Raw genomic sequence first — 27,376 nt, 5'->3', positions numbered from 1 at the left:
TCGGCTGATGTAAAAAAAATATATACAGTTTAATGATTGATTGATTGAGTATCTACAGATTCACTAGCAGATATATTAGTGATCAATATTCAATATTGATTGATTGATATTAGATGTATTTACAGAGGAAAATGTTTTCTATTGTGAAACCATCATCCACTGGACATCTGCATGTCAAATGGAATGTGAACATGAACTGGTCTGAAATGAATGAATGTGTAAATAATATGCCAGTCTGACATCACATCAACTTCAGATATTATATTGATTCTTCATCTAACTGACGGGGGGTTTCTGTGCCAAGCTGCAGTAACAACTTCCAGTTAAAACAATCACATAATGATGTGTTTTATCTGCTTTTGCACAGACAGACGATTCTCTAATAATCACCACTCAGGTCTGAGTGTTGGACTACAAAGACACAGACTAATCGTCTACAGAACCAGGTCCAATCTCATCTAGTCATCAACGATGGGATGTAAACAGGAAGGGGTGGCAGGTAGCCTAGTGGTTAGAGCATTGGGCCAGGAACCGAAAGGTTGCTAGATCAAACTCCCGAGCTGACATGGTAAAAATCTGTCGTTCTGTTCCTAGGCTGTCATTGTAAATAAGAATTTGTTCTTAACTGACTTGCCTAGTAAAATAAAAACAAGTATGATGTTTGTACTGTGTTCTGCACCTGTTGTCACTGAGTGGTTGTCCTGAGGTGACACTGGTTCCAGATCCTCACATGTAGACTTGTCTCTGTTGGACATAGTGGAGGGGTTGAATGACTGATGATGATGACGAAGTTGTTGTTGGGAATGAGTTCATAAGTAATCATGTCACTCTAAAGTCTACAACTGTTGTATTCGCCGCATGTGACCAATTACATTTGATTTGTTTTTCTGATGAAGATGACGATGAGGAGGGCTGTAGCCCTGCTGTCCCTGCTTTCTCTGTGTGTCTCTCAGAAGTGGAAGCAGGAGACATCAGAGTGGGAAAGAGGTAAGGCAGACCAGACACAGTCACTAGTATGTAATCTACTTCCTGTATGTGTAGAGTCTCTTTGATAGAGGTAAGATAGACCAGACACAGTCACTAGTATGTCATCTACTTCCTGTATGTGGAGAGTCTGATAGAGGTAAGATAGACCAGACACAGTCACTAGTATGTCATCTACTTCCTGTATGTGTAGAGTCTCTTTGATAGAGGTAAGACAGACCAGACACAATCACTAGTATGTAATCTTCTTTCTGTATGTGTAGAGTCTCTTTGATAGAGGTAAGACAGACCAGACACAATCACTAGTATGTAATCTTCTTTCTGTATGTGTAGAGTTTGATAGAGGTAAGGTAGACCAGACACAGTCACTAGTATGTAATCTACTTCCTGTATGTGTAAAGACTCTTTGGTAAAGGTAGAGGTATTGGGAGACCAAACACAAGCACTAGTATGTCATTTACTTCCTGTATTTGTAGTTTGATAGAGGTAAGGCAGACAAGACACAGTCACTAGTATGTAGTCTACTTCCTGTATGTGTAGAGTCTCTTTGGTAAGGCAGCCCAGACACACTCACTAGTATGTAATTTACCTCCTGTATGTGTAGAGTATGATAGAGGTAAGGCAGACCAGTCACTGTCACTAGTATGTCGTCTACTTCCTGCATGTGTAGAGTCTCTTTGATAGAGGTACAGTAAAACAGCCCAGACACAATCACTGGTATGTAGTCTTCCTGTATGCAGTGGTGGAAAAAGTACCCAAATATCATACTTGAGTAAAAGTAAAGATACCTTAATAGAAAATGTCTCAAGTAAAACTAAAGGTCACCCAGTATAATACTACTTGAGTAAAAGTCTAAAAGTATTTGGTTTTACAAATACTTAAGTCTCAAAACTAAATGGAATTGCTAAAATGTACTTAAGAATCTAAAGTAAAAGTATAAATCATTTAAATTCCTTATATAAAGCAAACCAGACGGCACAATTTCCTTTTATTTTTTTTATTGGCGGATAGTCAGGGGCACACTCCAACACTCAGACGTCATTTACAAACGATAGAGGTGAAGTAGAACAGACACAGTCACTAGTATGTCATCTACTTCCTGTATGTGTTTGTAGAGTCTCTTATGTAGCACACTTCAAGCAGTATGTTCTATACATCCATAAATATTGAATGATATTGTGTTCTAACAGCTTGTTATCTTCAAGACATGATCAGCCAGTGGTACAGTACAGTAAAGTCTACCTGGTGTTTCTGAGGGGTGAATGAACATTCCCATGTCATCTCCAGCAGATAGAAGCCAGACTAAGATCTGCTCCAACCTGACCCAGGTGCTGGACAACTGGAAGTACGCCATCATGAACCAGGTGAAGGACCTGCTGATCAACGATCACGCCTCTGTCCTGCCAGAATACGTCAGGTAGGTGACATCATCACCACGTGTCAGAAAGAGAGAGATGAAAGAGAGATACAGTGATCAGGATACGAACATTCCATTCCAGCTAAACAAACTAATGAATAATATTATATGGACAGAGAGGACCTGATCCCAGATCAGCACTCTGCTCTATATGGTGAACTGAGAGTTCTGGCTGAGACATAAAAAACGACTAGCTAGCAGCCATCCAACCAGTCCTGGAGAGACTCAGTGTTCCTATTCTGAGTCCTGCAGGCAGACAATAACACACGTGTGTGCCAGCATGTTTACTGTAAGCGCTCACTCTCCAATAACAGGCCTGGATAGGCTGCAGTGCACACTCAGTGTGTGTGTGTGTGTGTGTGTGTGTGTGTGTGTGTGTGTGTGTGTGTGTGTGTGTGTGTGTGTGTGTGTGTGTGTGTGTGTGTGTGTGCGTGCCTGGATAGGCTGCAGTGCACAATAACATAGCCAGAAAACATCTCTCATTGATGAAGAATGTCATTGAAGTTTAATGAGGCTCTAGTTTCCCATGTCTTCTGTCCTGATGTTTCCTGCAAATGCGTGGCCCATTAGATTGTAGTAGGGATTTCACAAACGTGTAAAGCAGTGTGTAGACTTCATGGTGTCATAATTTAGTGCACTAACTTTTCAGTTGCATTTGTAGTTCAAAACATATTGGTGTGGTTTCCCGGACACGGATTAAGCATTATTCTGGACTAAAAAACATTTTCAATGGAGATTCTCCTTTGATCTTGCTTTTTTATTGCAGGACTGTATCCGGGAAACAGGCCCATAGTCCTTCGACTGACCCCTTCATGATAGTGGCCTGATCTAGACTATTCCCACTCTGTTGGCCCTCTCCTGTGTAGATGTGCTGGGCCTCTGCCTCTGCCTGCTCCCTTACTGAACCCTGTAACCGGCACCACTGTACTGCTAGCAGTATAACTTCCTTCACTGTCCCAGTTCCCTTACTGACCTCTGTAACCGGCACCACTGTACTGCTAACAGTATAGCTTCCTTCACTGTCCCTGCTCCCTTACTGACCTCTGTAACCGGCACCACTGTACTGCTATGGGTATAGCTTCCTTCACTGTCCCAGTTCCCTTACTGACCTCTGTAACCGGCACCACTGTACTGCTATGGGTATAGCTTCCTTCACTGTCCCTGCTCCCTTACTGACCTCTGTAACCGGCACCACTGTACTGCTAGCAGTATAGCTTCCTTCACTGTCCCAGTTCCCTTACTGACCTCTGTAACCGGCACCACTGTACTGCTAGCAGTATAGCTTCCTTCACTGTCCCAGTTCCCTTACTGACCTCTGTAACCGGCACCACTGTGCTGTTAAAAGTAAATCAAATCAAATCAAATTGTATTGGTCACTTACCCGTGTTTAGCGGATGTTATTGCAGGTGTAGAGAAATGCTTGTGCTTCTAGCTCCGACAGTGCAGTAATATCTAACAAGTAGAATCTAACAATTACACAACATATACCCAATACACACAAATCTAAGTAAGGAATGAATTAAGACTATATACATATATGTGTAACGGCTTTCTTCCATAGGTGAAGGAGAGGACCAAAGTGCAGCGCGGCTAGTGTTCAACATGTTTAATAAAAGAACAAGTGAAACACTACAAACAACATACAAAATAACAAAATGTGCAAAAACCGAGACAGACCTATCTGGTGCAGACAACCACAGAGACAGGAAACAAACACCCACAAAATCCCAACACAAAACAAGCCTCCTATATATGATTCTCAATCAGGGACAACGATTACCATCTGCCTCTGATTGAGAACCATATTAGGCTGGACATAGAAACAGACAAACTAGACACACAACATAGAATTCCCACCCAGCTCACGTCCTGACCAACACTAAACAAGCAAAACACATAAGAACTCTGGTCAGGACGTTACAGTACCCCCCTCCTGAGGTGCGGACTCCGAACGCACCCCTAAAACTCAAGAGGAGGGTCTGGATGGGCATCTGTCCGCGCTGGCGGCTCCGGCGGTGGACGAGGACACCACTCCACCACTGTCTTTGTCCCCCTCCTTAGCGTCCTTTGAGTGGCGACCCTCGCCCCCGACCTTGGCCTAGGAATCCTCCCCAAGGCCCCCACATGATTTAGGAGACAACCACAGAGACAGGAAACAAACACCCACAAAATCCCAACACAAAACAAGCCTCCTATATATGATTCTCAATCAGGGACAACGATTACCATCTGCCTCTGATTGAGAACCATATTAGGCTGGACATAGAAACAGACAAACTAGACACACAACATAGAATTCCCACCCAGCTCACGTCCTGACCAACACTAAACAAGCAAAACACATAAGAACTCTGGTCAGGACGTTACAATATGGATGAGCGATGTCAGAGCGGCATGGACTAATATACAGTAGAATAGTCTAGAATACAGTATATACATTTGAGATGGGTAATGCAAGATATGTAAACATTATTAAAGTGACCAGTGTTCCAATTCTTAAAGTGGCCAGTGATTTATATTCTATGTCTATAGGCAGCAGCCTCTAATGTGCTAGTGATGGCAGTTTAACAGTCTGATGGCATTGAGATAGAAGCTGTTTTTCAGTCCCTTGGTTCCAGCTTTGATGCACCTGTACTGGCCTCGCCTTCTGGATGATAGCGTGGTGAACAGGCTGTGGCTCAGGTGGTTGATGTCCTTGATTATCTTTTTTGGCCTTCCTGTGACATCGTGCCGTACCTGCAGGTGCCGTACCAGGCGGTGATACAGCCCGACAGGATGCTATCAATTGTGCATCTGTAAAAGTTTGTGAGGGTTTTAGGTGCCAAGCCAAATGTATTTAGCCTCCTGAGGTTGAAGAGGCTCTGTTGCGCCTTCTTCACCACGCTGTCTGTGTGGGTGGTCCATTTCAGTTTGTCAGTGATGTGTACGCCAAGGAACTTGAAGTTTTCCACCTTCTCAACTGTGGTCCTGTCAATGTGGATAGGGGGGTGCACCCTCTGCTATTTCCTGAAGTCCACAATGATCTTTGTTTTGTTGACGTTGAGTGAGAGGTTGTGAGCCCTCACCTCATCCCTGTAGTCTGTCTCGTCATTGTTAGTAATCAAGCCTACTACTGTCGTGTCGTCTGAAAACGTGATGATTGAGTTGGAGGTGTGCGTGGCCACTCAGTCATGGGTGAACAGGGAGTACAGGAGGGGGCTGAGCAGGCACCCTTGTGGGGCCCCAGTGTTGAGGATCAGCTAAGTGGAGGTGTTGTTTTCTACCTTCACCACCTGGGGGTGGCCCGTCAGGATGTCCAGGACCTAGTTGCACAGGGCGGTGTTCAGACCCAGGTCCTCGAGTTTAATGATGAGCTTGGAGGGTACTGAGCTATATGCTGAGCTATAAAACAGCGGTAGTCAATGAACAGCATTCCTACACTACCGGCCAAAAGTTTTAGAATACCTACTCATGGGTTTTTCTTTAATTTTACTATTTTCTACATTGTAGAATAATAGTGAATACATCACAACTATGAAATAACACATATGGAATCATGTAGTAACCAAAAAAGTGTTAAACAAATTAAAATATTTGTTTAACACCCTTTGCCTTGATGACAGCTTTGCAAACTCTTGGCATTCTCTCAACCAGCTTCATCTGGAACGCTTTTCCAACAGTCTTGAAGGAGTTTCCACATATGCTGAGCACTTGTTGGCTGCTTTTACTTCACTCTGTGGTCCGACTCATCCCAAAGCATCTCAATTTGGTTGAGGTCGGGGGATTGTGGAGGCCAGGTCTTCTGATGCAGCACTCTATCACTTTCCTTCTTGGTAATATAGCTCTTACACAGCCTGGAGGTGTGTTGGGTCATTGTCCTGTTGAAAAACGAATTATAGTCTCAATATGCCCAAAACAGTTGGGTTGGAGATCATCTGTTCACCTACTCTGTATCTCACAAAGACACGGCGGTTGGAACCAAAAATCTTCAATTTGGACTCCAGACCAAAACACAAATTTCCACCGGTCTAATTTCCATTGCTCGTGTTTCTTGGCCCAAACAAGTCTCTTCTTATTATTGGTAGTGGTTTCTTTGCAGCAATTCAACCATGAAGGCCTGATTCACACATTCTCCTATAAACAGTTGATGTTGAGATGTGTCTGTTACTTGGACTCTGTGAAGCATTTATTTGGGCTGCAATTTCTGAGGCTGGTAACTCTAATGAACTTATTCTCTGCAGCAGTGGTAACTCTGGGTCTTCCATTTCTGTGGCAGTCGTCATGAGAGCCAGATTCATCATAGCGCTTGGTGGTTTTTGCGACTGCACTTGAAGAAACTTTTCAAAGTTCTTGACATTTTCCGTATTGACTGACCTTCATGTCTTAAATTAATGATGGACTGTCTTTTCTCTTTGCTTATTTGAGCTGTTCTTGCCATAATATGGACTTGGTCTTTTACCAAATAGGGCTATCTTCTGTATAGCCCCCCTACCTTGTTACAACACAACTGATTGGCTCAAATGCATTAATGACGTTTTTCTAATCCAATCAGTTTTCCACGTTGATTCAACGTCATCACATAGGGTTTTTTGGTTGAAATGACGTGGAAACCACTTTGATTCTACCAGTTTTTGCCCAGTGGGTAGCAATTCAGTGACATGACTTCTCTCCCCCTCCCCCTCTATCCCTCTCTCTCTCTCTCTCTCTCTCTCTCGCTCCAGAATTCAGCCCCTGTCTGAGGCCCTGGGGGATCTCTACAAACAGTTCAACTCTCTAAAGGATGAGCTGGGAAGGCTCAGCTCCAAGTTCGACAGGGTGGAGGGCTTCGTAGATGACCTGCAGGCTGGGAAACTCCCCCGGCCCCCTGTGTGGACCCCTCCTCAACGCCCCGTACGGAGGGTTTCACCCCGGCCTCCGCTGAGGATGCCACTGAGGGCAGAGATGAGGGCACCGTTAAGAGGAGAGGTGAGGGCACCACCAAGTGCACAGATAAGGGTACAGATGAGGACTCCAGACCGGGAAAACGGCACGGGTTCAGGGTTCACGGGGACTAGAGGAAGGAGGGTCCCTAGGCCTTAGGCAATGATTGACAGGTGTACTGTACAAACGATAAACAATAAACTAACCTAGTGTTGATGCTCGCATATGTTTTATAGTTTATCGTTATACTTATCATTATAGCTATCGTCCTTAGTCTCAACTACATCACCACTCCTCTCTGAACCAGGTCAACACAGAATTGATGATAGTGTACTGTATCTCTGTTGTCAGTACAAGCTAACTTTCAATAACATTATCATTTGTGATTGATGATTTGTGTTGATGTGTGATGGACATAATGTAGTCTAGAAATGTTCTTATCATTGGATTCATCTCATATTATAATAAGTGGATCCATACACAATATGTCTCTGTATAGTATCTGTGAATACTAGGGGTGAAACGGTTCACAAAACTCACTGTTCGGTACGATACGGTACAGTGGTGTCACGGTTCGGTTTCAATACATCATCAAAATAAGAAATATGCCATTTGTATTTAGATTTTCCATGTATTATAATAGTAACATGGGTAGCTTGAATTCCCAGGAGCATATGGAAACAAAGGGACAACAAACAACAGCAGGGCCTGCCTTGTAACATGAAATAAAACAGTAATTTAAAACAGAACTTCAACAAGAGTGTGTAGTCCAGCAGCATATATCAACATTAAGTCACATAGCAGTGCCTTAAACAAAATAGGACCACTTGAGACTGGTTACTTGAAAAATAAAAACATTATCAGGTTTTATTTGAGAAGATTAGTCTATCTACATTTTCAGCAGTGAGCACAGATCGGCTTGCTGTGACAATGTCAGCCGCTGTGGAGAATAGCCTCTCGCTAGGGACAGAGGTCCCAGGCACAGCCAGGCAGCTGTGACAATGTCAGCCGCTGTGGAGAATACCCTCTCGCTAGGGACAGAGGTCCCAGGCACAGCCAGGCAGCTGTGGAGAATACCCTCTCGCTAGGGACAGAGGTCCCAGGCACAGCCAGGCAGCTGTGGAGAATACCCTCTCGCTAGGGACAGAGGTCCCAGGCACAGCCAGGCAGCTGTGGAGAAGAAAACCCTCTCGCTAGGGACAGAGGTCCCAGGCACAGCCAGGCAGCTGTGGAGAATACCCTCTCGCTAGGGACAGAGGTCCCAGGCACAGCCAGGTAGCGCCTTGCTAACATGGCAACATGAGGGTATATTAATTCTTTGGTCTTCCACCATGTAAGTGGATCAGCATCCAGGGGAATACCGTCCCCTTCCCTGTATGAGGTCACCTCCTCCTCTATGACCTTGACCTTTGACTTGGTTCCCTGCTCCTGGGTGGTGAACAACTCCCCAAAAAGGGGGAGGAGAATCCCTGTCGTCTGTCGTCTCTGGAGAGGGGTTGGCTCCTGTGGTATCTGTGGCTTGACCCTGCACAATTAAATTAGATGAAAATGACTCTCTCTGAAGTGGCTTTAGAAATATGATTTGTTGTTAGAAATATATATCAGACAGTATTATAACAATTACAATTATTACTTTATAATGAATTGTTAAATCACTAATTAATAAAATAATAAATGTCACATTAACAAAATAAATACAATACCTGTTGTATATTGGTCACAATCTCTGCTGTGAGTTCATTGTAGACTCTCAGACAAGCAGCAGCATCCAGGTGCAGCGGGGACTTGAACCGGGGGTCCAAAGCGGTGCTCTTGTGTAAAAAGTCTTGGACACCACGGTCAGCATATCTAGGCTCCAGGTTAACTCTGATAGCAGTCTTGACATCCCTTACTGCGGGTTCATCTTCATCAGATGCCACCATTGATTTCAGGATCATTGTTTTCATAGGCAGGACCATGGAAACTGATGGAATGTTCTCAGTGCATGTCAGTGTTGTGACTGTTTTGAGAGGTTTGCACCTCTACTAGTCTTATGTCATTTTCAGACAAAGTCACAATATCTTTGACATTCTTCCTCACAGCTTGATTAGTCAGTGCAGAATACACCGAAGCTTTCTGCTCAAGGTATCTCTCAACCCTCTGCCGCTATGAATATTGCTATCGCTGCATTGATTTCTTTAGCCCTACCGGAGTCAGCCGTATTTTGTTGCCCTGGCTCGCCAATGCTCGCCATGTTGCTCCTTTGCATTTAGCTGACTGCTAATTCCTTCATAAACTAATTGCTACTACAACGACCTCTCAGCTCTGTTCTCGCTGGAGGGAAATAACTAATCAGATACAAGACAAAACAACTTCTTTTTTTAAGACAGCTTTATTACTATGTGGGTATTTTTCCCACATTAATTTATACGCCATTGGTTTATGCAATATTATATGTTTTACAATGAAATATATAAATATATATTCCTAGCTATAATATATGATTAATGTATTGTTCGGTTCACAGTGCGTACCGAACCCTGTGCACCGTGGACCCTGTACCGAATGGTTCAATACGAATACACGTACCGTTTCACCCCTAGTAAATACTGAAAATACAGAGTGAGGTACTACAGGACTACTTTACAAATATACTGTTGAAATACAACTCTTTCCTCGTTCTCCCTGCTGGCAAATATACTCCAGAACAATCCATGCCTCAATTATCCAAAGTGGCAGCATATTACAACTGTTTGAGCCACAAGGTGGCAGCATATTACAACTGTTTGAACCACAAGGTGGCAGCATATTACAACTGTTTGAGCCACAAGGTGGCAGCATATTACAACTGTTTGAGCCACAAGGTGGAAGCATATTACAACTGTTTGAACCACAAGGTGGCAGCATATTACAATATGTTTCTCTTTTCTCTTTCCACCTGCTGGCAAAATATTAATGACTAAAATGGTACTGTACATCGTAGTAAGATGCAAGTTTATAACACTATTGCATATTGTAACTATAAACTATGAATATATTGAATATATCATGTTATTGGTCTATTGTTTTAATTAATCATACAGTGAAATAGTACAAGCAAATATTGTACAGGAAATAATGTGATCCCCAATAACATGCTTTCTTTACAAATCAACAGTTTTCTTTCGATAGAAATGGAGGATAATTAAATAGCTACTTTCAGAATGATCTTATATTTAAGCAACAAGGTCTTGAGGGGGTGTGGTATATGGCCAATATACCACGGCTAAGGGCTGTTCTAAAGCACGACGCAACGTGGAGTGCCTGGATACAGCCCTTAGCCGTAGTATATTGGCCATATACCACAAACCCCAGAGGTGCCTTATTGCAATTATAAACTGGTTACCAACGTAATTAAAGCAGTACAAATAATTGTTTTGGTATGCGATCTGATACAGTATACCACGGCTGTCAGCCAATCACCATTCAGGGCTCGAACAACCCAGTTTATAATACAATCATATCACACTAATGAAGGTTCTCAATAATGTGAAGTTGTAATTTAAACCTCTGGTCCATCTCTGGTTATTCATTAACATTACAGTAAACCTGCTCTACATCCTGGATATCTAGATCAACTATTTCTGGATCTGGACTAAAGAGAGCTGCTCTATTTGAGTTCAGTTAAACTCCCCCTCATTTAGTGCTGCTAACAGTGATGTTCATCAACATGCTCAAATACAAACACTTGTTCTTTAGAATGTTCTTTATTTAATATCCACAATACAGCAAAGCTACAACTATTCCTCTATTATAAGTCAGCAAATCAATTAATTTCAAACTTATCATATAGCCTATGATATAAGTATTAGTAGCTATTTCTCTCTTTTTTGGAACAGAATGTATGCAGTATATATGCAAAGAAAAATTATAATTCTAACAATAACTTGAAAAGTGATGTAGAAAATCAAATGGACATTACAATGGTTCTCAGGCTATTCAGTGCTGCATTCAGACTTCTTGATGCCTTTCTCAGCGAACTTGGAGCCCGCGGTGACTTTACATGAGAACACTTTGTCCTGGTTCCATTCTGACGTGTCAACGGTCAGACAGCTGCTGAGTTGAAACGTCTTGTCGGCTTGCGGCACCGGGCCACTCGTAGCGATGCCGCCGGTGACCGGATTCCCTCCCGCTGTCCAGCTGACATCAGCGTAGCCCATGGCCATCTGACTGGCCAGACACACCAGGGTGACTTTGCTGGACTTCAACTCATCGCTGGACGGAGGATAGATGGTCAAGACAGGCGGAGGGAGGGTAGAGTCTGGACCAATGGAATGAGCAGAATAAATATTACACTAAATCATTTGATATGTTAGTAGAATGAAAAAAATAACATTTTCTCAAAGACTACAAACAATGAACATTTTGGGCTCATAAACTAAAAGGCACTAAAACCATGTAATTCTGTTGTTACAAATTACTCATATATCTGTTTGTAGCTGGACTTATTTTTAAACTTTCTAAGTAACTCTCCATATGTGACTTTTCAGAGGTAAAGCAGATTTCTGTGCAAGTGGATAATGAGTTCAGATCTCTAAGTTTAAACATAATCAAGTAGTCAGATGTTCTGAATGAGGGATAAAATCAAACATATATCCTACTACTAGTCAACCAGCAAACAGAGTTACCAACTGTAATGTAGTAGCCTGCAATGTAATGAAGCATGTAGCAACATTGTGTGTAACTACCATATACATGGTTTTATCATTATTTAATATACCGTGGGACCAACATTTTAAAGGTTCATACAACTTTATGTAGACTTCACATTCAAATCTACCTCTGAGTAAATATATTATTATTGTATGAGACATTATAAATGAGTAGTGTTGTCAAGTGACAGCAGTAACCTACATGGTCAAATAGTCCATCACGTTTCTTAAGTTTAAATGTGAAATCAACAACTACAGATATACTGTAGGCTATGAAGCTGTCACATGGTGTCCATGACTCTTGATAATCAGTCCACAAAGTAGGTTATTTACACTAAATACATATGAAATAAGAATATAATGTTAAATATGTAACTCTATTAACTATTACGTATTACAAAAAACCTTGAATAGAAAAATATAAGGTTAAAACAAAGGGTACTCACCAGTAACAAAGAGCTTGGTTCCTTGTCCGAATACCACAGTGATTCAGTTTGTATACACAGCCATACAAAAACCTCCTCACTCTCTCTACTGAGAGGACAGGAACTGAAACATCCCATTCAGACAGAGCTTCACTCTCACTACTGAGAGGACAGGAACTGAAACATCCCATTCAGACAGAGCTTCACTCTCTCTACTGAGAGGACAGGAACTGAAACATCCCATCCAGACAGAGCTTCACTCTCTCTACTGAGAGGACAGGAACTGAAACATCCCATTCAGACAGAGCTTCACTCTCTCTACTGAGAGGACAGGAACTGAAACATCTCATTCAGACAGAGCTTCACTCTCTCTACTGAGAGGACAGGAACTGAAACATCCCATTTAGACAAAGCTTCACTCTCTCTACTGAGAGGACAGGAACTGAAACATCCCATTCAGACAGAGCTTCACTCTCTCTACTGAGAGGACAGGAACTGAAACATCCCATTCAGACAGAGCTTCACTCTCTCTACTGAGAGGACAGGAACTGATACATCCATTCAGACAGAGCTTCACTCTCTCTACTGAGAGGACAGGAACTGAAACATCCCATTCAGACAGAGCTTCACTCTCTCTACTGAGAGGACAGGAACTGAAACATCCCATTCAGACAGAGCTTCACTCTCACTACAAACATCTCTTGTTTTTCTAGAGTTCCTCTCTATGAAGTAACAGTATATAGTATAGCATCATATTCTGCTGATGGTGTCTGGTCCTTTTGAATCCATCAGTTAAAACCTCTTGAGCCTATGGGGGGTGCTATTTCGATCTTGGAAAAATTGGTCTCCAAATTAAACTGCCTAGTACTCAATTCTTGCTCGTACAATATGCATATTATTATTATTATTGGATAGAAAACACTCTCTGGTTTCTAAAACCGTTGGAATTATGTCTCTGAGTGAAACAGAACTCATTCTACAGCACTTTTCCTGCCAGGGAGTGAGATTTCAGAAATCTTGGCCTCTGTTCCCAGGTCAGTTTATAAGTCCCTGTGAATGCTGTGGGGCTACAAACACTGCCTACGCCTTCCTCTAGATGTCAGTAAGTGGTGACAATTTGAATGGGGTCGATTGCGCAATCTGGGACTTTATATAAGACCAAGATGCGGAAGTACCTTTCTTTTCAGCCGTGCGCTCGACGCAGGGTGGACGTCGGACTGGCCTCCTTCCAAGCTTTGGTTTAGCCACTTCTATATCCCGGGTCATGTTTTTATTCGTTATAGGTGTTAAAGACATCATAAGGTAGTTAATTTAAACCGATTTATAGCAATTTATATCCGTTTATTGCGATTTTCTGGCATTTCTTTGTGACGCACTTCCAAGAGTTGGACACTTTTCCAGTACATGCCGAACGTTAGTGGCCATTTCGACAGGACAAGAGGACATCTTTCGACCAAAAGACGATTAGACCGGAGAAAGGATACATTGCCCAAGATTCTGATGGAAGCTCAGCTAATAGTAAGAACTATTTATGATGATAAATCGTTGTTCTGTTGAAAAATGTTAAACGCATATGTCGCCATTTTTTGGGGGGTAGCTTCGCTTTGGCGCACCCTGTATTGCACAGTAAGGATAATTTTAGAAATGTAATTCAGCGATTGCATTAAGAACTAATTTGTCTTTCAATTGCTGTCCAACTTGTATTTTTTTAGTCAAGTTTATGAATAGTTTTCGATAAAAATAGGTGTCTTTCCAAGATGGCGCCGGGCAGATTGCTTGAGTAGTTGGACAGTATTTCCATTGTGTAAGCACGATTTGTGCCGCTAAATATGCACATTTTCGATCAAACTCTATATGGATTGTGTAATATGATGTTACAGGAGTGTCATCGGAAGAATTCTGAGAAGGTTAGTGAAAAAATTAATATATTTTGGTGATGATAACGCTATCGCTCTTTTTGCCTTGAATCAATGCTGGGGTAATGTTTGCACATGTGGTATGCTAATATAACGATTTATTGTGTTTTCGCTGTAAAACACTTAGAAAATCTGAAATATTGTCTGGATTCACAGGATCTGTGTCTTTCAATTACTGTACGCTGTGTATTTTTAAGAAATGTTTTATGATTAGTAATTAGGTAATACACGTTGCTCTCTGTATTTATTCTAGTCGAGTTGTGATGGTGGGTGCAATTGTAAACTATGATTTATACCTGAAATATGCACATTTTTCTAACAAAACCTATGCTATACAATAAATATGTTATCAGACTGTCATCTGATGATGTTTTTTCTTGGTTAGTGGCTATCAATATCTTTATTTGGTCGAATTGGTGATAGCTACTGGTGGAGAGAAAAAATGGTGGACTAAGAAAAATGGTGTCTTTTGCTAACGTGGTTAGCTAATAGATTTACATATTGTGTCTTCCCTGTAAAACATTTTAAAAATCAGAAATGATTGCTGGATTCACAAGAAGTGTATCTTTCATCTGGTGTCTTGGACTTGTGATTTAATGATATTTAGATGCTAGTATTTACTTGTGACGCTATGCTAGGCTATGCTAGTCAGCTTTTTTACTGGTGGGGGGTGCTCCCGGATCCGGGTTTGGGAGGAACTAGAAGTTAAAGCACTATCCATATGATGCAGTGTTGACTTGATGATGATGGTGATGATGATGATGATGATCACAACAAGAGAAACAACATCAGTTTCCTTTCAGACAATGTCTTCTTATAATCTTTTTGACATGTAGGAATGAATGGTTCCTCCATTTCCAGATCTCCCATTGTGTCATGTATATATTGTTATAATAATCACTGACCAACTGCTGTTTCTTAGAGTTCACCCCTCTACCACACATGAAGCAGAAGTGAGTGTATTTGGGGAGGTTTTTCTCATTGTATATCACTGTGATAATTTCTCATTGCCATCATGTTTCTTACAATAATACACCACTGAGTCTGCCTCCTCCACGTTGTTAATAATCAAACAATAATGTGATTTAGACTGATGATTAGATGTAAATTTAGGAGAGGAGAAACCAGAACCATATTCTACAGAGGTCCAACCAGTGTGGTACCACCTTAACACGTACTGAGGGACTCCTCCTGGAACCTGTTTATACCAACCAGTAATATTATCAACAGTCCCCAGGTTACAGTCCATAGTGGCCGTCTCTATTATCAACAGTCCCCAGGTTACAGTCCAGAGTGTCCATCTCTATCATCAACAGTCCCCAGGTTACAGTCCAGAGTGGCCGTCTCTATTATCAACAGTCCCCAGGTTACAGTCCAGAGTGTCCATCTCTATTATCAACAGTTCCCAGGTTACAGTCCAGAGTGTCCATCTCTATCATCAACAGTCCCCAGGTTACAGTCCAGAGTGTCCATCTCTATCATCAACAGTCCCCAGGTTACAGTCCAGAGTGTCCATCTCTATCATCAACAGTCCCCCAGTTACAGTCCAGAGTGGCTGTCTCTATTATCAACAGTCCCCAGGTTACAGTCCAGAGTGTCCATCTCTATTATCAACAGTTCCCAGGTTACAGTCCAGAGTGTCCATCTCTATCATCAACAGTCCCCAGGTTACAGTCCAGAGTGTCCATCTCTATCATCAACAGTCCCCAGGTTACAGTCCAGAGTGGCCGTCTCTATTATCAACAGTCCCCAGGTTACAGTCCAGAGTGGCCGTCTCTATTATCAACAGTCCCCAGGTTACAGTCCAGAGTGGCCGTCTCTATTATCAACAGTCCCCAGGTTACAGTCCAGAGTGGCCGTCTCTATCATCAACAGTCCCCAGGTTACAGTCCAGAGTGGCCGTCTCTATTATCAACAGTCCCCAGGTTACAGTCCAGAGTGGCCGTCTCTACTATCAACAGTCCCCAGGTTACAGTCCAGAGTGGCCATCTCTATCATCAACAGTCCCCAGGTTACAGTCCAGAGTGGCCGTCTCTATTATCAACATTCCCCAGGTTACAGTCCAGAGTGGCCGTCTCTACTATCAACAGTCCCCAGGTTACAGTCCAGAGTGGCCGTCTCTACTATCAACAGTCCCCAGGTTACAGTCCAGAGTGGCCGTCTCTACTATCAACAGTCCCCAGGTTACAGTCCAGAGTGGCCGTCTCTATTATCAACAGTCCCCAGGTTACAGTCCAGAGTGGCCGTCTCTATTATCAACAGTCCCCAGGTTACAGTCCATAGTGGCCGTCTCTATCATCAACAGTCACCAGGTTACAGTCCATAGTGGCCGTCTCTATTATCAACAGTTCCCAGGTTACAGTCCAGAGTGGCCATCTCTATCATCAACAGTCCCCAGGTTACAGTCCAGAGTGGCCGTCTCTATTATCAACAGACCCCAGGTTACCATCCATAGTGGCCAACTCTATTATCAACAGTTCCCAGGTTACAGTCCAGAGTGGCCGTCTCTATTATCAACAGTACCCAGGTTACAGTCCAGAGTGGCCATCTCTATCATCAACAGTCACCAGGTTACAGTCCAGAGTGGCCATCTCTATCATCAACAGTCCCCAGGTTACAGTCCATAGTGGCCGTCTCTATTATCAACAGTTCCCAGGTTACAGTCCAGAGTGGCCATCTCTATCATCAACAGTCCCCAGGTTACAGTCCAGAGTGGCCGTCTCTATTATCAACAGTCCCCAGGTTACAGTCCAGAGTGGCCGTCTCTATTATCAACATTCCCCAGGTTACAGTCCAGAGTGGCCGTCTCTACTATCAACAGTCCCCAGGTTACAGTCCAGAGTGGCCGTCTCTACTATCAACAGTCCCCAGGTTACAGTAAAGAGTGGCCGTCTCTACTATCAACAGTCCCCAGGTTACAGTCCAGAGTGGCCGTCTCTATTATCAACAGTCCCCAGGTTACAGTCCAGAGTGGCCGTCTCTATTATCAACAGTCCCCAGGTTACAGTCCATAGTGGCCGTCTCTATCATCAACAGTCACCAGGTTACGGTCCATAGTGGCCGTCTCTATTATCAACAGTTCCCAGGTTACAGTCCAGAGTGGCCATCTATATCATCAACAGTCCCCAGGTTACAGTCCAGAGTGGCCGTCTCTATTATCAACAGACCCCAGGTTACCATCCATAGTGGCCAACTCTATTATCAACAGTTCCCAGGTTACAGTCCAGAGTGGCCGTCTCTATTATCAACAGTACCCAGGTTACAGTCCAGAGTGGCCATCTCTATCATCAACAGTCACCAGGTTACAGTCCAGAGTGGCCATCTCTATCATCAACAGTCCCCAGGTTACAGTCCATAGTGGCCGTCTCTATTATCAACAGTTCCCAGGTTACAGTCCAGAGTGGCCATCTCTATCATCAACAGTCCCCAGGTTACAGTCCAGAGTGGCCGTCTCTATTATCAACAGTCCCCAGGTTACAGTCCAGAGTGGCCGTCTCTATTATCAACAGTCCCCAGGTTACAGTCCAGAGTGGCCGTCTCTATCATCAACAGTCCCCAGGTTACAGTCCATAGTGGCCGTCTCTATTATCAACATTCCCCAGGTTACAGTCCAGAGTGGCCGTCTCTATTATCAACAGTCCCCAGGTTACAGTCCAGAGTGGCCGTCTCTATTATCAACAGTCCCCAGGTTACAGTCCAGAGTGGCCTTCTCTATTATCAACAGTCCCCAGGTTACAGTCCAGAGTGTCCATCTCTATTATCAACAGTCCCCAGGTTACAGTCCAGAGTGGCCGTCTCTATTATCAACAGTCCCCAGGTTACAGTCCAGAGTGTCCATCTCTACTATCAACAGTCTCCAGGTTACAGTCCAGAGTGGCCGTCTCTATCATCAACAGTCCCCAGGTTACAGTCCAGAGTGGCCTTCTCTATCATCAACAGTCCCCAGGTTACAGTCCATAGTGGCCGTCTCTATCATCAACAGTCCCCAGGTTACAGTCCATAGTGGCCGTCTCTATCATCAACAGTCCCCAGGTTACAGTCCATAGTGGCCGTCTCTATCATCAACAGTCCCCAGGTTACAGTCCAGAGTGGCCGTCTCTATCATCAACAGTCCCCAGGTTACAGTCCATAGTGGCCGTCTCTATTATCAACAGTTCCCAGGTTACAGTCCATAGTGGCCGTCTCTATTATCAACAGTCCCCAGGTTACAGTCCAGAGTGGCCGTCTCTATTATCAACAGTCCCCAGGTTACAGTCCAGAGTGGCCGTCTCTACTATCAACAGTCCCCAGGTTACAGTCCAGAGTGGCCGTCTCTACTATCAACAGTCCCCAGGTTACAGTCCAGAGTGGCCGTCTCTATTATCAACAGTCCCCAGGTTACAGTCCAGAGTGGCCGTGTCTAATATCAACAGTCCCCAGGTTACAGTCCAGAGTGCCCGTCTCTATTATCAACAGTCCCCAGGTTACAGTCCAGAGTGGCCTTCTCTATTATCAACAGTCCCCAGGTTACAGTCCAGAGTGCCCGTCTCTATTATCAACAGTCCCCAGGTTACAGTCCAGAGTGGCCGTCTCTACTATCAACAGTCCCCAGGTTACAGTCCAGAGTGCCCGTCTCTATTATCAACAGTCCCCAGGTTAAAGTCCAGAGTGGCCGTCTCTATTATCAACAGACCCCAGGTTACAGTCCAGAGTGGTCGTCTCTATTATCAACAGTCCCCAGGTTACAGTCCAGAGTGCCCGTCTCTATTATCAACAGTCCCCAGGTTACAGTCCAGAGTGGCCGTTTCTCCTTTCCTCACCGTTACAACAATTGGCTTCTGTGTCACCACAGTCACACCACTGACACCTGGGAAATAATAAGATGACATGTAGTGAAGAGAAACATACAGACTCATTATCAATAAACCAGGAAGTAAAACCTCCGGGAAGTCAGACTTCTTACATGTTAGAGCAGTGATGAGAGTGCAGAGTGTCCCCAGCATGTTGTCAGTGTGTGGTGTGAACGACCTGTCCAGCTGAGAGATGAGCAGGGTTGGAGTGTGAGGAGAGGAGAGGCTGCAGGACCCACCTATAAGGAGACAGACAGGGAGGACCACTGGGAGGGGCCTCTGTAGTTAACCTATCACCAAACCAGGGAGGACCAGAGGGAGGGGCCTCTATATCTCACCCTATCAACTTCTGTATGATGGACATTTAATCAATTTAAATTACTGTAACTATTCAACAATCAAAAATATCAATATTTTATATTGGACTAACAACAACCATATGGGATCATTTTGGTTACACTGAAAAGAGCAGTATTTGGTTTCATTTGAGTTATGTTGGTAAGTTTCCTTAAAATCAGCATGTCATAATATAGATAATAACATTATAATAATATTATCTGGACCTGATACTGGGGTTCTGAACTAACATTACATCACTAAATGACTGTTGATGTAATATGTCTCTACTGTAAACCAGGGGACTGACTATCATGGAGGTTGTCTGATACATGGAGTCTTCTGTTAGGACTGAACCTTCTGGAATATCACTTTATCATTCATGCTTTGTGACAACTAGGTGTAATTGTTAATGACAACATTCTAGTAAATGTGTGAAGGGTTTTGTGTAAAACACAAGCATGGAATGTTCTCCTACTGCAGACACACTGGTTCAGGATGAATTGACATTCAGTTAGTGTCTATATTCAGAACATCTGAAAGCAGAAGTGAGTGTGTTTGGTGAGGAGGTTTTTGTCATGGTGTATATCACTGTGATACGTGCTCTTTAACAGAGCTGTCATATGTATGACAGTAATACACTGCTGAGTCTGTCTCCTCCACATTACTGATTATAAACTGATAATCCTTATCAGACGTGGCTTTAGATGTGAAACGATCAGAGGAGAAACCAGAACCATATTCATTAGGAGAGGCATGAGTACGGTAAAACCTTAACACATACTGAGGAGCTCCTCCTGGAACCTGTTTATACCAGATTACATACTGACTTTCATCTTTGGTGATGTCACAGTGAAAGGTGGCAGTCCCCTTTGTACTGACAGTCAGTACTGAAGGTGTCTGTGTCACTGCTTTCTGGCAACTGACATCTGTGGGAATTAAATAAGACATTTAATCATACATGAATTAACAACTTCTAATGACTTTTTGTGATTCATGTTGAACATATAGTAAATTCCTTACATGTTAGAGCAGTGATGAGAGTGCAGAGTGTCCCCAGCATGTTGTCAGTGTGTGGTGTGAACGGCCCTTACTGTCCAGCTGAGAGATGAGCAGGGTTGGAGTTTGAGGAGAGGAGAGGCTGCAGGACCCACCTATAAGGAGACAGACAGGGAGGACCAGAGGGAGGGGCCTCTGCAATCAACCTACCACCAAGCCAGGGAGGACCAGAGGGAGGGGTCTCTACAGTTAACCTATCACCAAGCCAGGGAGGACCAGAGGGAGGGGCCTCTGCAATCAACCTACCACCAGCTACTTTCATTGTTGATTGTTATTAATATTTTTCATTGTTTTGCTCTGATTGGTCAAAGTAACCAGATTATATGAGAGACCAACTATTATTCTCATTGCTCTACATGAGATCCTGTCTTCTTCACTGACTCATATTCTACCTCCATCAAACCATGAATGGAGTTTATTATCCTATACTAGTTCTACACAAGACCAACATAATTATGAGGTACTCAGGATGTCTCCCTATTCCCTTTATAGTGCACTACTGTTGACCAGAACCCAATGGGCCTTTGTCAAAAGTAGTGCACTATAAATGGAAAAGAGTGCCATTTGGGACAAATTTTCAGTTTCAGTCCACTCCTCTGGTCACCTGCAGACCCCCCCTACCAACACCCGCTCCCCCCACAGAGTTCTGAGAGGAGATAAAATAACCTCTTAATTTGCATGAAGCTATAAATAAGGAGAGGAGGAGGGGAGGGGAAGCAGGTGTGTTCTGGGGGAGAAAGGGGGAGAAAGGGGAACAACACATCACTGCCTGTAACTCAGGGTCAGATCTAGAACACGTCCCTGGTGAATGACTCTGATAACTAGAGATAGTAGATATGAAACTATCAGTTGATCTTTGGGTGGGACTGAAACCAGAGGTCTACAGACAGCTGTTCCTGTTGTAAAGTACATGTAGATCTTTCCTCAGTCATTATTGGTGGTCGTATGTCCTCCTCTGGTGGACGTTGATAGAACTGCAGACTCTATTCTGATCACTGATGCACGATGGGGTGAATCCTAACTTCCAATTAAGGTGAATCATTACTTAGTCATGCATTGATGCCAATGGGAGATTAAGTGAAAATGTGACTGAACTGCAAGTTAGGATTCGCCCCAATGTGAACAAGACCAGACTGAGTGAGGGCACCACCGAGGACAGATGTGAGGAACCAGATGAGGACACAGAGAGAGAAAATGGAACAGGACAAGGGTTCATGAGGTCTAGAGGAAGGAGGGTCCCTAAACCTTAGTTAGACTGATTTAGTCTCAACTACATCACTACACTCCTCTCTGAACCAGTCCAACACAGAACTGAGCAGAGCTTTGTACTGACAACAGAGATACTGTACACTAACTTTCCATAACGTACTGACAACAGAGATACTGTACACTAACTTTCCATAACGTACTGACAACAGAGATACTGTACACTAACTTTCCATAACGTACTGACAACAGAGATACTGTACACTAACTTTCCATAACGTACTGACAACAGAGATACTGTACACTAACTTTCAATAACGTACTGACAACAGAGGTACTGTACACTAACTTTCCATAATGTACTGACAACAGAGATACTGTACACTAACTTTCCATAACGTACTGAGAACAGAGATACTGTACACTAACTTTCAATAACGTACTGACAACAGAGATACTGTACACTAACTTTCCATAACGTACTGACAACAGAGATACTGTACACTAACTTTCCATAACGTACTGACAACAGAGATACTGTACACTAACTTTCCATAACGTACTGACAACAGAGATACTGTACACTAACTTTCAATAACGTACTGAGAACAGAGATACTGTACACTAACTTTCCATAACGTACTGACAACAGAGATACTGTACACTAACTTTCCATAACGTCATTTGTGATTGATTTGAAACTGCGTGATGGATTTAGTCTGGAAATGATTACAATGAAATACAACTATAATGAAATACAACTATAATGAAATACAACTATAATGAAGTACAACTATAATGAAATACAACTATAATGAAATACAACTATAATGAAATACAACTATAATGAAATACAACTGTTTGAGCCACAAGGTGGAAGCATATTATAATATTATATCTCTTCTTTTTCCCCTGCTGGCAAAGATGTACGGAGAGAAAATATTAATGAGTAAAATGTTTTTGTACATTATAGTAAGACGTACGTTTATAACACTATTGAATATAAACTATGAATATATTGAATTTATCATGTTACTGTACTGTTGTTTTAATTCTTCATACAGTGAAAAGTACAAGCAAATATTGCCTGGGAAATAATCAAGTTTCCTTTTCAAATCAACTATTTTAAATAGATTATTAAATATATACTTTCAGAATGATCTTATAATACAATCATATCATTCCAATGAAGGTTCTCAACAATGTGAAGTTGTAATTTAAACCTCTGGTCCATCTCTGGTTATTCATTAACATTACAGTAAACCTGCTCTACATCCTGGATATCTAGATCAACTATTTCTGGATCTGGTCAAAAGAGAGCAGGCTGCTCTGTTTGAGTTCAGTTAAACTCCCCCTCATTTAGTGCTGCTAACAGTGATGTTCATCAACATGCTCTAATACAAACACTTGTTCTTTAGAATGTTCTTTATTTAATATCCACAATACAGCAAAGCTCTAACTATTCCTCTATTATAAGTCAGCAAATCAATTAATTTCAAACTTATCATATAGCCTATGATATAAGTATTAGTAGCTATTTCTCTCTTTTTTGGAACAGAATGTATGCAGTATATATGCAAAGAAAAATTATAATTCTAACAATAACTTGAAAAGTGATGTAGAAAATCAAATGGACATTACAATGGTTCTCAGGCTATTCAGTGCTGCATTCAGACTTCTTGATGCCTTTCTCAGCGAACTTGGAGCCCGCGGTGACTTTACATGAGAACACTTTGTCCTGGTTCCATTCTGACGTGTCAACGGTCAGACAGCTGCTGAGTTGGAACGTCTTGTCGGCTTGCGGCACCGGGCCACTCGTAGCGATGCCGCCGGTGACCGGATTCCCTCCCGCTGTCCAGCTGACATCAGCGTAGCCCATGGCCATCTGACTGGCCAGACACACCAGGGTGACTTTGCTGGACTTCAACTCATCGCTGGACGGAGGGAAGATGGTCAAGACAGGCGGAGGGAGAGTAGAGCCTGGACCAATGGAATGAGCAGAATAAATATTACACAAAATCATTTGATATGTTAGTAGAATGAAACAGGGTTGTGTGATGATACTGTAGAATAAAAAATATAACGTTTTCTCAAAGACTACAAACAATTAACATGTTGGGCTCATAAAATGAAAAGGCACTAAAACCATGTAATTCTATTGTTACATGTTACTCATATCTCTGTTTGTAGCTGGACTTATTTTTAAACTTTCTAAGTAACTCTCCATATGTGACTTTTCAGAGGTAAAGCAGATTTCTGTGCAAGTGGATAATGAGTTCAGATCTCTAAGTTTAAACATAATCAAGTAGTCAGATGTTCTGAATGAGGGATAAAATCAAACATATATCCTACTAGTAGTCAACCAGCAAACAGAGTTACCAACTGTAATGTAGTAGCCTGCAATGTAATGAAGCATGTAGCAACATTGTGTTTAACTACCATATACATGGTTTTATCATTATTTAATATAACGTGGGACAAACATTTTAAAGGTTGATACAACTTTATGTAGACTTCACATTCAAATCTACCTCTGAGTAAATATATTATTATTGTATGAGACATTATAAATGAGTAGTGTTGTCAAGTGACAGCAGTAACCTACATGGTCAAATAGTCCATCACGTTTCTTAAGTTTAAATGTGAAATCAACAACTACAGATATACTGTAGGCTATGAAGATGTCACATGGTGTCCATGACTCTTGATAATCAGTCCACAAAGTAGGTTATTTACACTAAATAAATATGAAAAAATAATATAATGTTAAATATGTAACTCTATTAACTATTAATTATTACAAGAAACCCTTGAAAACAAAAATATAAGGTTAAAAGAAAGGGTACTCACCAGTAACAATGAGCTTGGTTCCTTGTCCGAATACCACAGTGATTCAGTTTGTATACACAGCCGTACAAAAACCTCCTCCCTCTCTCTACTGAGAGGACAGGAACTGAAACATCCCATTCAGACAGAGCTTCACTCTCTCTACTGAGAGGACAGGAACTGAAACATCCCATTCAGACAGAGCTTCACTGTCACTACTAAGAAGACAGGAACTGAAACATCCCATTCAGACAGAGCTTCACTCTCTCTACTGAGAGGACAGGAACTGAAACATCCCATTCAGACAGAGCTTCACTCTCTCTACTGAGAGGACAGGAACTGAAACATCCCATTCAGACAGAGCTTCACTGTCACTACTGAGAGGACAGCAACTGAAACATCCCATTCAGACAGAGCTTCACTCTTTCTACTGAGAGGACAGGAACTGAAACATCCCATTCAGACAGAGCTTCACTCTCTCTACTGAGAGGACAGGAACTGAAACATCCCATTCAGACAGAGCTTCACTCTTTCTACTGAGAGGACAGGAACTGAAACATCCCATTCAGACAGAGCTTCACTCTCTCTACTGAGAGGACAGGAACTGAAACATCCCATTCAGACAGAGCTTCTCTCTCTCTACTGAGAGGACAGGAACTGAAACATCCCATTCAGACAGAGCTTCACTCTCTCTACTGAGAGGACAGGAACTGAAACATCCCATTCAGACAGAGCTTCACTCTCTCTACTGAGAGGACAGGAACTGAAACATCCATTCAGACAGAGCTTCACTCTCTCTACTGAGAGGACAGTAACTGAAACATCCCATTCAGACAGAGCTTCACTCTCTCTACTGAGAGGACAGGAACTGAAACATCCCATTCAGACAGAGCTTCACTCTCTCTACTGAGAGGACAGGAACTGAAACATCCCATTCAGACAGAGCTTCACTCTCTCTACAAACATCTCAGACTTTTCTAGAGTTCCTCTCTATGAAGTAACAGTATATAGTATAACATCATATTCTGCTGTTGTGTCTGGTCCTTTTGAATCCATCAGTTAAAGCACTATCCATATGATGCAGTTTTGACCTGATGATGATGATGATGATGATGATGATGATGATGATGATGATGATGATGATGATGATGATGATCATAACAAGAGAGACAAAATCAGTTTCCTTTCAGACAATGTCTTCTTATAATCTTGTTGACATGTAGGAATGAATGGTTCTTCCATTTCCAGATCTCCCATTGTGACATGTATATATTGTTATAATAATCACTGACCAACTGATGTTTCTTAGAGTTCACCCCTCTACCACGCATGAAGCAGAAGTGAGTGTATTTGGGGAGGAGGTTTTTGTCATGGTGTATATCACTGTGATAGGAGAGTCATTTTGAGTCTGAGAGTAATACACTACTGAGTCTGTCTCCTCCACATTGTTAATAATCAAACAATAATCTGATTTAGACTGATGATTAGATGTGAATTTATGAGAGGAGAAACCAGAACCATATTCTACAGAGCTCCAACCAGTGTGGTACCACCTTAACACGTCCTGAGGGACTCCTCCTGGAACCTGTTTATACCAACCAGCAATATTATCAACAGTCCACAGGTTACAGTCCATAGTGGCCTTCTCTACTATCAACAGTCCCCAGGTTACAGTCCAGAGTGGTCGTCTCTATTATCAACAGTCCCCAGGTTACAGTCCATAGTGGCTGTCTCTATTATCAACAGTCCCCAGGTTACAGTCCAGAGTGGTCGTCTCTATTATCAACAGTCCCCAGGTTACAGTCCATAGTGGCTGTCTCTATCATCAACAGTCCCCAGGTTACAGTCCAGAGTGGTCGTCTCTATCATCAACAGTCCCCAGGTTACAGTCCAGAGTGTCCGTCTCTATTATCAACAGTCTCCAGGTTACAGTCCAGAGTGTCCGTCTCTATTATCAACAGTCCCCAGGTTACAGTCCAGAGTGGTCGTCTCTATTATCAACAGTCCCCAGGTTACAGTCCAGAGTGTCCGTCTCTATTATCAACAGTCCCCAGGTTACAGTCCAGAGTGTCCGTCTCTATCATCAACAGTCCCCAGGTTACAGTCCAGAGTGGTCGTCTCTATTATCAACAGTCCCCAGGTTACAGTCCAGAGTGGCCGTCTCTATTATCAACAGTCCCCAGGTTACAGTCCAGAGTGGACTTCTCTATTATCAACAGTCCCCAGGTTACAGTCCATAGTGGCCGTCTCTATTATCAACAGTCCCCAGGTTACAGTCCAGAGTGGCCGTCTCTATTATCAACAGTCCCCAGGTTACAGTCCATAGTGGCCGTGTCTCCTTTGCTCACTGTCACAACAGGAGGCTTCTGTGTCACCACAGTCACACCACTGACACCTTGGAAATAAGAAGATGACATGTAGTAAAGAGAAACATACAGACTCATTATTAATAAACTAGGAAATAAAACCTCCAGGAAGTCAGACTCCTTACATGTTAGAGCAGTGATGAGAGTGCAGAGTGTCCCCAGCATGTTGTCAGTGTGTGGTGTGAACGGCCCTTACTGTCCAGCTGAGAGATGAGCAGGGTTGGAGTGTGAGGAGAGGAGAGGCTGCAGAACCCACCTATAAGGAGACAGACAGGGAGGACCAGAGGGAGGGGCCTCTGCAGGTAACCTATCACCAAGCCAGGGAGGACCAGAGGGAGGGGCCTCTACAGTTAACCAATCACTCTCTACTCTCAAACATACTGTATCTGGGTCTTCACAAGACCAACAGACAGATTTCTAAATAATATCTGGACGTATCCTAT

General features: G+C 42.7%; 2 protein-coding genes across 3 annotated transcripts in view; both read right to left on the bottom strand.

Moving 5' to 3' along the window:
* Positions 1–11,006: 11,006 nt before the first annotated feature.
* Positions 11,007–20,554, bottom strand: LOC139571097 (immunoglobulin lambda-1 light chain-like). Its single transcript, XM_071393643.1, has 4 exons — positions 20,500–20,554; positions 20,077–20,405; positions 12,417–12,450; positions 11,007–11,579 (listed from the first exon to the last, which is right to left on the bottom strand). Exons 1-4 carry the CDS (start codon positions 20,537–20,539, stop codon positions 11,254–11,256), a joined length of 729 nt encoding a protein of 242 aa, XP_071249744.1. The 5' UTR covers positions 20,540–20,554; the 3' UTR covers positions 11,007–11,253.
* Positions 20,555–23,148: 2,594 nt separating this feature from the next.
* LOC139571084 (immunoglobulin lambda-1 light chain-like) overlaps positions 23,149–27,376 on the bottom strand; it is a 46,215-nt gene continuing 41,987 nt past the window's right edge. For both annotated transcript variants that reach the window (XM_071393621.1, XM_071393628.1), the window contains exons 3-4: positions 24,592–24,625; positions 23,149–23,721 (exon numbers count right to left, since the gene is read on the bottom strand). In XM_071393621.1, coding sequence (XP_071249722.1) covers positions 23,396–23,721; positions 24,592–24,625 — 360 coding nt within the window. In that variant the 3' untranslated portion in view covers positions 23,149–23,395. The remainder of the gene's footprint in view (positions 23,722–24,591; positions 24,626–27,376) is intronic.

The sequence above is a fragment of the Salvelinus alpinus genome, chromosome 1 (assembly GCF_045679555.1).
Source record: "Salvelinus alpinus chromosome 1, SLU_Salpinus.1, whole genome shotgun sequence".
NCBI lineage: Eukaryota > Metazoa > Chordata > Actinopteri > Salmoniformes > Salmonidae > Salvelinus > Salvelinus alpinus.
Note: the sequence above shows the minus strand (reverse complement) of the source record. Positions and strands in the feature narration are given on the sequence as shown.